A 12763-nucleotide genomic window follows, 5' to 3' on the forward strand; every position below is an offset into this window, starting at 1 on the left:
CCAGACAGTTTCTGTTCATTTGCGCTTTGGTTTTTAGTAAGACTCTGCTTCTGTTTGATTCTCAGCACTTTGCTGTGAGGCTCCAGATGGTCTGCTTTCTACTGAAGTCTCCTGCCTGTTCCCTTCTCAGTCTTTGCTCTGACTGCAGGGGACTCTTCCTGTCTCGTCAACTAGTTAGTTCACTTCTTTGGGGCTGCTGTGCTGTCTGTTCCCCCTGCTCAGCACCTCTTCCTCAGCTCTCACAGGGCTGGTTCTTCCTTAGTCCTCAAGTCTCAGAAAAACCATCACCTCCTCCAGGAGGCCCTCTCTAACTTTGCCAGCTAAAGTAGTCCCCCTACCCATTTCTCTCCATAATATCTCTCTGCTTATTTCCCTCATGGCACTGCACATTGCACATGATTGACATATTAAAGGTCCTAAATTTGTTGAGAGTGAATGAATAAGTAACAACATGAACACAAGACTGAGTAAAGGAAGGTAGGGACCAAGTTTTACACTATTTTAATGCCCCCATAGTGGCTAGTACAGGATTGGGTTCATGTCGAGTTTCAATAAAGACTTGAAATATTTGAATGTTGGAATATTTGAAAGACATCTTAAAGATGAGGCATGATATATCCAAAAAGTATGAATGAAAACTATATTTTCCTTAAACAAAAAATATCACTTTATCATTGTGATAGACTTCAGTGTATCACTGTGAAATGGGTAAGTATATTTGCTGTGAGAATGCAAGGATACAGCAAAAGTGAAAGTGTTCTGTAAACTATAATAAAAGATACAAGAACTCACTCAAAGCCTTATTTTAGAGAATCCAGAAACACTGAGAAGCTGTAACTTGCTTAAAATGAATAAAGCCTGTTTTCAGCAGCTCTCGTTTCCCAACTCGTAGTCTGGTGCTTTTAGTCAAAACTGTTCAAATAATATTACAACAACATACCAAAAATAAAAACAACACATACATACACACAGTAATAACCCAGTCTTTCCTCTTATGAAATCAGCTATTTCAATGTTCCTGATTCTTTCCAGAATGTATCCATTTGTAAGTGCAGTAATAAAAATTTGGATACTTTAAATACGTTTTTTTCAGCCTAGTTTTACAATTGGGGACTGAATTATGTAAAGTCCAGTATCCGACCTTTAAGCCATCATTTTAGATGCCTGACTTAGTTCCAGGATCCTCCATCGTGGCTCTCGAAATATGTCTTGAAGATTTCTAAGGGGTTCTGTTACACTTTCGAGGAGTCCACAAGTTAACACTATTTCTATAATAATACTATTAAGATATTATTTGTTGTGTTTTTTATCATTCTCCCACGCGTGTACAGTGAAGTTTGCTAGAGCCTGCATGACCTGTGATACCCCAACATTGAATACAGAAGCAGATATGAAGATGTAGCCATCTTTTAGTCAGCCAGACATTAGATTTTTGTGTTAAAGAATACCATACTTCTCAATAAAGTTTGCTTTGCATTAGCAGCAATAGTTATTTTTCATAAAATATGTTTTTATGTTAACAATAATTGGCTTATTATTACTATTATAATGTAAATTAATAAATATATATTTTTAATTTCTCAATTTCAATCTCTAATGCCATATATATTGTCAGATATAACCCAAATGAGTAGAAGCTCTTTGAGGTCCTCAATAATTTTAAGTTTTCAAAGGCAGCCTAGGCCAAAAAAGATGGAAACTGTTGCTCTCCCCACCAAACCAAACTTGTGATCCACTTGGTCCAGTATTCATCTGCTCAGCTGGGACTTTAAACCATAGTCCCTACTCAATAACTAAGTACTGACTGCTTGTTTATTGCACAGACACCTGAACGAGGTGAGATCCAGATGGGTCCTCATCCTTCATCCTTCTTCATCCCAGTTCTTGACCTACAGAGCTTTCTGAGAAGCTGATGGGAGCTAGTAGCATGCTCTCCACCTGAAACCAGTGCAAATAGTTGAGGAGGTGGAAGAAAAGAAGGGAGCCTGGCAGGGAGAAATGCAGGGCAGCTGCTGGCTCCATAAGCACCAAAGATGGGTCACCCAGGAGCTTCAGCAGGCAGCACCTCTGGCTGTAGATAGACACCCACCCATAACATTCTCCATGTTTTATGATTCTTCTAAATGTTTAAAAATTGCTACAGGATAAGGACCATAACAGGTCCATAACATTTTCCCTTGTGACAAGGAAAGAGGCTGCAGCCTCCAGCCTTTCAGGACCCAGGACCATTCCACCCCACACCCCTACCTCCCCATTTACACTCCAGCCTCCAAAATGACTGTTGAGGATTCTGCATCCACACAATGAGGCTCCAGAGGGCAGGGAACTAACCTGGAACGAAAATCACAGTTTCCTACTCTTGGCCAAGCAGGGTGTTATTGATGGAGCAGGACACATTCCTCACAGAGTGGTCCGTGATGCTCACAGCCATGGTGACCATGAAGAGGCTGCCTGCACTTACAGTGTAAGCGTCCCCCAGGGCTAATATGATCTCACCATAAGGGTCTCTCCAAACTGCTCAGGGCTCTGGGTACCACTCTACAGATGTGCACTCCAGCCAGATGCCCCCATCCTCCTGGCCCTTCATTTCAATGAGGGGCTTAGAGACCAGACTTGAGGAGAGAGACCAGGGCTCAGATAAAAAGGCAATGGTGTCTTAGCAAGAGTGTCTTAGCAGTGAAAGCCAAGGGAAGCGGGGAGAGAGCAAGTGTCCAGAGCCCAGAGAAACTGATTATGCATAGTCCAGGCATCCTTGCTGTACCCCTTCTGTGAAGGGAGGAACGAAGGAAAGAAGAGAGGGATGAGGAAAGAAGGAAGAAGATAGGAAGGACAAAAGGAAGGAAGAAAACCTTGATATTGGAGAATGTAGAGAGACCAAAATGCCAAATACAATGGTGAGATCTCTAAGGACAAAGGATGACATTGCACTTTTCTTTGTGCTCCACCTACAGGCCCCATCACAGTACCAAGCTTCTGCTGCTAATAAGTGTTTGTTGATTGATTCATTCAGCTAAAAGTTTTAATGTTCTCACTTCTGTGTGGGTGTGTCCACTCTGACCAGGAACAAGCAGGTGGAAGACTCCGCTTTTGGCCCTGGTAGAGCTTCTCAGTAGCCTTGGCTTCCTGAAACTCTAGGTTAATACGATAAGGACAGAAACCTGCCCGGCAGGCAGAATCTTATGAAACTTTTTAACCTCAAGACCATGATCCCAGCAAACTAACATGTGTGAGGAATAGGCACTGCTCTTTGTTGTTGTCAGTAGTGGTTATGTGGATTATAATTCACAATATCAGTAACCTGTACCGTAATGAGTTTTTCTGTACGTGTATTGTATTTCCTAAGAAAAAAATGTCTAATTCTAATACACGTTACTGAGGAAGACCCTCAGAGATCTCTAAGAAGTAAGCATAAGAATAACCTGTAGGGATTCAACATTCTCCCTGTTCAAGGCTACAGCTGAGTTCTGTGTGCTTCTCAAGGGTTGATGCCCACAGCCGAGCAGGGCAAACCCACTCATCTGGCCCTTGGGCAGGAGGAAGCCACCCTCCCTGTGTAAATGGGACTCCAGGCAAATATCTGCTGCTCTGCCATGGGCATGGGGTTCGGAGAGAAACTTTACCCAAGCGTCACACTGTGAAAATGAACAGAAAAAATGAAATGACACATTTGCCACCATCAGGAGCATGATGGCCTCATCTTAGGATTTCCCTTTTAGGAAATAACAATGGTAGATGCCATTTTCACGGGCTGTGACATTGTGGATGATCAGCGCCAGGCTCCCCTTGCTGATCTCTTCTTTCACAAAGGTTGTCCTTCCTCAGTACTCCTCCATCTGTGCCTCTGTCCTCTGTTGCCCGCCCTTGTACACAAGCACTGCGGGGGAGAACTGACACCGGAACCACCACATTTCCATGTCTTCAGCACTTTTCTCAGGTGACAGGTGGCAGCAGAACATGCTGTTCCTCCCATCATGGCCGGATGGATCAGCTGTTCCCAAGACAGTAAACTGCTCTGTTCAACAAAGGGGTAGAATCACACAGGGGCCTCAGCCACCAAATATCAAAGGCAGGAAAGGAAGTGCATATTCCAGGGCACGGACAGATTCCTTCTCTATTTCTAATATGTTCTTGCAGACATATTCTTTCTGAGGCCACAGGGGCTTCCTGGGCTGAGGATTCTGGGAGCCAGTAGCTGTGGCTGGTCAGCAGCAATAGATACCTAGTAGGAATATCTATTGAGGCTGCTAATGCTTCCTGAACAAAACACTGAGAAGCAGACACTGAGCGCCCCCTACTGACCCTGTGCTCACAGAGGTTTCCTTCCATTCCCCAATCTAGCACAGAGCCTGGAGCAGAGTATATGAGCTGTCCAAAATGGTAGCCATTAGCTGGTCCCAATGGAAATGGGTGGTAAATGTAAAATAAACACAGACAATTTTGAAAATCTAGCATAAAAACTATTAAATATGTTATTGTTAATATTATAAAATAAAATCTAGATGACAGTATTTTGAGTTTGGGGTTAAAATATATTATTAAAATTTTTTTCATCAATTTCTTTTTAATATTTTTGCTTTTTTCTGTTTATGTTTTATTTTTTTTGTTTTTTTGTGAGGACGATTGGCCTTGAGTTAACATCTGTTACCAAACTTCCTCTGTTTTTTGTCTTTTTTGCTTGAGGAAGGCTGTCTCTGAGCTAACATTGGTGCCAATCTTCCACTATTTTATGTGAGATGCCACCACAGTGTGGCTTGACGAGCTGTACTAGGTCTGTGCTTGGGATCAGAACCTGTGAACCGTGGGCATCTGAAGTCTAGTGCAGGAAATTAACCACTATGGCAATGGCTGGCCCATTAACCTTTTTAAATTTAAGTAAAAATTTCAAAATTGTATATTCAGCTTCCTTTTGTAGCTCTCATTGCATTTCCATGGGATGGCGCTGGTATAAATTCAATGAGCATGTGCAGAAGGAAAGAATGAGTGAACACAGCTGCAGCACTTCTTCAGACTGCAGTGTTTTGCAGACTGAAGTGTTGATTTTCCTTTCTGAGAAGCTGATGGGAGCTAGTGGCATGCACTCCACCTGAAACCAGTGCAAATAGTTGAGGAGGTGGAAGAAAAGAAGGGAGCCTGGCAGGGAGAAATGCAGGGCAGCCGCTGGCTCCATAAGCACCAAAGATGAGTCACCCAGGAGGGGCAGGGACCAGAGACCTAGAGGCACAGACAGAGAAATCAGCCAAGGAGACTTGACACTAGTTCTGATCTGGGTCAAACCTTCCTGTGACCTGTGTTGGGATCATCAACGCTCCACCTTCGGTCTTGGGCAGCCCCCTTCCCCTTCAGGTTCAGTTTTCTCCCAATAGATTGATTCATTCAACATTCCATGGAATAAGCCAACAATACAAGGTTGAGGGAGGCAGTTTTCCACCTTCCTTGGCTCACTTCTCTGGCCAGAATTGAATTTCTCCAGTTGTCACTTCATATTCTTCCATACCCTTCCATCCTTCCCTTCCTTCTCTCTGGAAATCAGGCTTTACTACCTGAGGTAAAGATTTTGGTGGAAAGTCTCCCCTCCTAGAAGGTTCCCCTGTCCTGTATAAATGATATAAGTACTATACCTGCCCCTGCCTCAGTTTCCACATTCTTGAAATGAGACTACCTCACAGGGTTGTAGTGAGGATTAAAACAGGGAAATGCACCTAAATAATTTAGCACAGCACCCAGTACATTTTGTTGCCAATGGATTTTAGTCATTGTTTTTAAGATCCTAGCTGTCATTCACTTGCTGAGTAAACTTTAGAAGGTTAATTCACTTTTCTGCAGCCTTGTTTCCTTTTTTATAGAAAGGAGACAATAAAGTGGTACCAAACTAAACTGTCATATGGAATAATGGAATTAACATTAGTGACATGTTTCACACGGTGTGTACATTTAGTAAGTATTTTATTGTTGCAAAGTGTTGCTTTTAAGGAGGAGGCACTCAGCTCCAGGCTGGGCATGGAACAGCAAGGATGTTACTTCAGCCTGAGGGTCCCCATTCCAATCAGCAGATCCTGGGGTCACAGTTGTCTCCAAGGAATGGTCAGACACCAGGTCAGGAACAAGAGAACTCTGCACTCAGGTCAGCGCTGGGCAAATGTTCAAGGCAGTGGGATCCCATGATTGAATTCTGAAAACAGGCCACAGGCCACAGATGCCCACAGAAGGTGATGTGTGGGAAGATGTAGATATGATATCCACGATGGCACTGTAGAATGAGACCTCACCAGTCCCATGGTCCAGGAAAACTCCCACACATTGAGGAGGATTGACAATTGCCAGATTGGTCCTGGGGTAGATGAGAGACAGATAGTCATTCCCGTCAGACAGCCCCACAATCCAGAATTTATTCTTGGGTGCTATATAAACCCACTTTTCTCTCACGTTCTCCCTACACACCCCAACATGCCACTCTTTCCTGTCCCCCACCTCCACCTCCCCAAATGCCTCCGTTATGTAAAGCTCTTGCAGCCAAGCACCCGATAATGCCCATCAAATCTCTTAGGGTGGGCTGGCAGATTCTGTTGCTCCTCTGCCCACCGCAGGCTCCTCTGGTCCTCAGAAACAAGGAGGATAGAGTTCGCCGTGTCCAGATCCAGAATCACATCCACTGCAGAAAGTTTGGGGATGGGCCATGGGGTCGGCCATTGTTCCTACAACTCAGAGCCTCAGCTTTCAACACCTGGGTGTGATTGATGAGGTCCAAATCCAGACCTGGTATTCCCAACCTTCTCTGAATGTGACCCTCTCAGCAACACCAAAAGAAAGGCGCAGGAGTCTTGCTTTTGGTGGGGTAAAGTTCTGAGGGTCAGGGTCTGCCTAACGGGACATCTCAAGCTGACTCCTTCCTTCCATGTTTTTCCTATTTCCCTTTCCAAAATGACTCTGCCCACCTGAGCGTTATAGTCACACAGATTTGCATTTCAATCTTTACTCTACCACTCCTGAGCTGAATGACTTTCCCTTTTGTGCGGTCTCTTTTTCCATAGGCTGAAGCTACATAATATCCTTGAGCTTCAATTTCCTTATCTGAAAAATGGGAATAAAAATACTAATCTCTAGGGTAGAAAAAGATAACACTTGTTTCATATGTAGTCCAGGGCCAGGCAGGGATGAAGTGCCTGAAGTTACAATAGCTCCATGCATTTTCTGTGTTAGAGGCCACGCTGGGGACTTTCTGTGCTCCCAGATCCACTCTCTTCCTTTCTCTACCATCTTTTAGGCCCCAGGAATCTATCCTATATGGACAGCGTCACTGGGCTTCCTTGCTTCTGGTTACCTGTTGGGTTTGGCCAAAGGAAGGTACTAGCTGAAGATTGGAAGGAGAAAGAGAAGAGAGGCACAGCATTTATTTCCCCCACTTCCTCCCTGTCAACTTCAGAGGGTGATGCTCTCACAAAGGCATGACTCCTCTCAGGCAGCCTGTCCTTGAGCTACAGCCTCCTCTGGGCTCCAGTAACTGCTCCCTCTCCCTATTCCCTCAAGCCTAGGTGTGATGACAGTTCCTCGCCATGGGAGTCCTGGGGCACTCCACACTCCTTTGCTGGTTTCACTTAACCTGAATCCTGCCTTTGTAAATAGTTTCTTTCTAAATCCTCTTCAACTACCCAGTTTCAACATGCCATCTGCTTCTTGTTGGTTTTTTTGACCAATACACATTCATTACCTCACTTAGTCTTTACCTCAACTGTCACATAATAGGGATTATGATCATCATTTAAAAATGAGGAGACTAGAGTTCAGAAACATTAAGCAACTTGGAGACACACAGCAGCAGGAGGCAGCATAAGAAGCTTGGGAAAAACAAAGATCTTTGCACACTGCCCTCTCTCCTTGGTCATTCCACATCCTCACTCTCCCTGCAGTGTTAGTTCACTCTGCCTCTCCTTCCCTCAGCTCTACCCGTTATGCCTCTTCCTTCACGTGAAGATCTGTGGACCCAGGAGAGCAATCCTCCCTGGTTCTCTGGTCTCTCAGCAGGAAGCCCTGAAGATGGGCAGACCTTTGAGACCAGGACCTCGTCACCCACTCGGAACTCTCTCAGTCATGGGGACTGTTCTTCCCAGAATCTCAAGAATTGGAGAAGAAAAATGGAACAAGCTTTCTAAGGTTGTTGTCCTAGGGAACATACAATGATTCTCTCACCAGCTTGGAAGAGTGTCATCTTCCACTCTGAAAGGCAGGAGACACAGACACGGAAAGGACATTATTTCTGTTCTTCCACCACCCCTTCTCATCACTAAGCCTTTTCTCACTCCCATTCTTCAGTCCCTTCCAATGTCCTGCTTCCTTCATCTACAGCTCTGCTGGGTCAGGCACACAAGCTGTCAAAAATGGTGCACTTCCTTCTCTCCATCATGATGGGGCAGTGGGACATGGCTAGGCTTTGCTAGGTTGTGGACATGTGTGCATGCCTGCAGGGTAAGGGGTGGCTGAAAATGCCCAGACCCTGTCTCTGGAAGGTCCTCCCTGAGGCTCCAGAAAATCAGGGGTGGTATCCCCCACAGAAAATGAGCCTCTGGGCTAGATCTGATTATTCCCACTGGAATTGCAATGGGTCACACAGCAGAGAAAATGTTTAAATGCTTAGGACACATGTGCCAGGAAAATCAGAAAACATCTGGGTCACTCACCAGCATAGGTCTGAGACTTCCCTTCACCTGCAATGGAAGAAAGGTAGAGACATCACCTGAAATATGTAATTTCTGAGTTGTGCCATTGTCTTCTTTTGCACCTATTCAATCTTTCTTTTTGACACCCACCCCCACCCTTCCTACCTTCTCCTTCTGCCTGTTCCATCCTCTCCTCCCTTCTCCTCCTTGATATCAAGTCTAAGAACATCAATTGCATGCTGATGATACCACAGGCACCATGTAAGTGCTTTCCCAGCTGAGACCTGGCAGATCTATTTTGTATGTGTCTATACTCCCATCCCTGAGTGTAGGTGTCACTGTGTGTATGCTTGTATATATATGTGTATGCTGGAATCCATCTATCTCAATTGTAGTATTTTCGGCATGTTTCTGAAAAGAATTTGGCAACTTTCTGAGGAATTTTCAGGTACTATTTTTTTAAAAGCACTTCTAATAAATCTATGACATCTGAGTCACTGTGGCCACGCCTTTTTTTTAGAGACACTTTTCATTCCTTCTTCTCTGACTTTCTCATTCTCTTAAATCTTGCATTCTTTGTTTTCTTTTCAGCAGCTAGTGAGGTTATGTAAAACAACTAGTGAGCTTCCTGGCATGGGGAAGGCATTTCACCTAGAGAGTTCCATCTGCCTCCTCCTCCTTTCCTTTCAGGTACATCGCTGGATATTCTCTGGTGCCTTGATGGGCTGAACAGTCTGTGGACCCCTCTTGGAGAGACATTTAAAGTGCTTCTCTGCTTTAAAATAACACGACTCCCCCCAGTCAGCATTCCTTATTTCTGCCCCTTTATAAATCGACCCAGGACATTTCTCAGCCCAGGGTAGAGTTAGGAATGAGGAAAGGGGCTGGGAAGTATCCCAGCAGAGAGTCTTAGATGCAAATTCAGAGAAAACGTGAGAGCCACTCAGGCAAGAGCCCTGCAGTCCACCTCTCTCAAGTCTGCAACGGAACAAATGTAGGGAGTCATTAAGATTCTTAAAGCAGTGATACCAAGAACTACTTGGGACCTTGGGGGAATCAGAATTTATGGAGTTCACACCAGAGCTTCTCTGGAAAACTAGCAGGAAAAAAATTACTGTTAGGGAGATGGAGTGTCGGGGACCACTAGAAAATAAACCTTAGAAATGACCCAGTGCAAAGGCAGGTGTGTGGGGTGGGGAAGGGGTAAGGTCTTTGGGCTCCCTTTCCTAAGCCAGGGTCATATGTTCCCTCCCAGGTCCGATACCTTTTACCCTTCATCCTGTTCCTCTTGTGCCCATGCTGGCTCTTTTTCCTTTTGTTCTGTCTCTTTCTCCTGGGATACAGCCTCTTTTGGCTTCTCTTGCCACAGGACGTAACCTGCTACTGAGAGAAGCAGCAGGAAGACTGCCAGGATCCCAGCAAAGGCTGGGGTGAAGGTCCGGGCCCTCCAGAAGGGGTCTGCAATGAAATGGAGCTTTAGCCTCTCACCTCCAGGGCACGGATCACAGACCTGATCTCATGACATTAAGTGCTCTCTCTCCTCCTAACGTCTCAGCAATCTTTGGGTAAGACATTGATAAACTCTTACTATAACGTAATACAATGGCTGTCTTGAAAAGTCTCTTCTCATATCTGAATATGAGTTACTTGAACAACAGAATCACATGTTTTTTCTAACTTAATTTTTCAATAGGTCACATTTAAATGGTTCAAATATCAAAAAAATATAAAAAGTCATTCAAGTCTCCCATCCACTCCCTCCTCCATGCCTCCATTTATTAGCTTAATTAATCAGCTTAATATGGTGGTTAAGAGTGTGAACTTTGGAGCTGAAGGGCCTGAGTTCAAATTCTGGCTCCTCCACTTGCCTAGCAGTGTGATCTTGGACTAATTATTTCACCGCTCTGCTCCCGGTATCCTAATCTGTAACTTGGGGTAATAATAGTACCCCACTCATAAGGGTAAAGGATTAAATTAATGCTTATAATGTGCCTGACACACAGTGAGGGCTATGCAAGTGTACATCAAATTTTAAAATATAAATATGTCTTATTTTTTCTTCTTTACACCAAAGACAGCATTCTATACAAACTGCCCTGCATTTGACTTTTTTTTAAGATACCCACCCACAGAATCACACCCCCCACCATCGTGACAGCATCCAATCCAGAGAAAAGCTCCACTTCCATAAACCCTCTTCGAGCTCCCCTAACACAAGCCCACTCCTATAGCAACTCTTCTCTAACACTCTCCTACTGAGACACTCCATGGTTCCCACATGACGTGCATCCTCCTCTCTGTAACAAATAATAAACAAAACTTGGTATGTTCCTAGAGGCCTTTGTTTAGAGAACTTTGGCAGCACAGGTGCTCTCCCACAGGTCAGCCTCCTGGGACCCACAGCACCATGCACCTGGAGGGGCCACCTAAGCCATCTGGAACACACCTGAACCCGAACAACTGTGTGCCATCACTGAGGAGGTATTTTCTTATCCTTCCTATCCCCAAACTTCCACTTTCCGCTTAGACCTTGGTGGCCAGCATGAGGGAGTTCTTTACACGATATTACAGGGTGTAGGGGGGATTCTTCCCAGAGGAAAACCTGTGTCTTTCCCAAGGGCCTCAGAGAAACAAAATGGGAAAGTGGTTGAGGCAGTTCCAAGTGACCAGCCAGGGTGCTCTAAGGCGGATTTGGAGGATGACGTCTTCCTCTGCTTCCAGGTCCCAGGGAAGAACTAGCACAGAGTAAAATCTGGAGGCTTACCTTCAACCTTCAGCTCCACCAGGGTTATTTCAGAGAAGTTGCCATCTTGGAAATAACACAGGTAGTTTCCACTGTCAGAGGCTCTGACATTACTAATTCGGAGAGTAGCCTTTCCTTCAGCGAGGCCATCTCTTAAAAGCGAAGTTCTCCCTCGATACTCTGCCATCTGTTTGTCTTCCACTTCTTGCCCATTTGCATACTGGTATACTACTTCGCTAAGGCTGGATCTCACCCAGATCAGCTCCATGGTCTCCATGCTCACTTTCAGGGGCAGATGACAGGGCAGATCAACATCTTCACCCGCCATGGCCAGAATGGTTACAGTGGGTCCAATCACAGAAAACTGAGCTAGTCAATAAAAGGAGAAGCTCCATCAGAGGGACTTGAGGCCATGAGGGTAAGGTGAGAGCATCACAGGCAGGGAGGGGGAGGTATGAATAACCTAGAGAGGAACATGATCCTAACAGAAGTATAATTTGTCTAATTGTCATGAGTACTTTCAGCTTGGCATGGGACTTCCAGGTATGAGATGTTGTCAGAGGTTCTGACTGGACACTCATAGGTAATTGCTTCAGATACATAAAAGCAGAACGGTCCCTACCTGAGCAGGGGGTAAGCAGCTGGAAGAAGATGAGGCCGACAAGGAGGTCAAGGAGAAGGAAGTCTAGGCAACTTGCCATTTTCATCAGTGCTGTAGAGAGATGCCAGAAAGAGTTGAGAAGAAACTATGACCTGGATCTAGAAAAAGATTGTGAATTCCACATCCAACCTCCACCTCCCCAGGGCCAATTTTGTGAAACACACAGTCATGAATGTGGTGACTCAAGACCTCTTCTGCCAAAATATCTACTTGGGAGTTTCTTAACCTTTGAGTTTCATGTGGAAAATCACTCATAAAAATATATAACGTTAAATGTACATGCATTAACCCTATTCAATGAGGAAAACTTTGTCTCTACCGTCCAAATATGTTGAGAATCCTTCCACTTTCCATACTCCAACTGCTACATCCACATCCAAGCCTGCACCATCACACTCTGATTAATACAGGAACCCCCTCTCTGGGTCCCCTGATTCCACTTGTGCCCCCTACAGTCTATGCTCAACGCAACAGCCAGAATGTGCTTTGAGTCACATCATGTGGCCCTCCCGGACCTGCACCTCTCACTTCATCTCGCCAACCCTCCTTGTCTGTTCCAGACACCCTGCCCTTCTTGCTGGTCCTTGAACGGGCCAGGACAGAGGACCTCAGCTCTGACTCTTCCCTCTAGCTGGAACCCTCTTCCCCCAGATATCCACAAGTCTCACTCCTTCACCTCCTTCAAGTCTTTCCTCTAAAGTCAGTTCC

At 44.9% G+C, this 12763-nt stretch overlaps 1 protein-coding gene across 1 annotated transcript; it reads right to left on the minus strand.

The window, feature by feature from the left end:
• Positions 1-2518: 2518 nt before the first annotated feature.
• LOC124234159 (butyrophilin subfamily 3 member A2-like) lies at positions 2519-12101 on the minus strand. Its single transcript, XM_046651407.1, has 3 exons — positions 12017-12101; positions 11423-11763; positions 2519-2632 (listed from the first exon to the last, which is right to left on the minus strand). Exons 1-3 carry the CDS (start codon positions 12099-12101, stop codon positions 2519-2521), a joined length of 540 nt encoding a protein of 179 aa, XP_046507363.1.
• Positions 12102-12763: the final 662 nt, after the last annotated feature.

The sequence above is a fragment of the Equus quagga genome, unplaced genomic scaffold (assembly GCF_021613505.1).
Source record: "Equus quagga isolate Etosha38 unplaced genomic scaffold, UCLA_HA_Equagga_1.0 72115_RagTag, whole genome shotgun sequence".
Taxonomy (NCBI): Eukaryota; Metazoa; Chordata; class Mammalia; order Perissodactyla; family Equidae; genus Equus; species Equus quagga.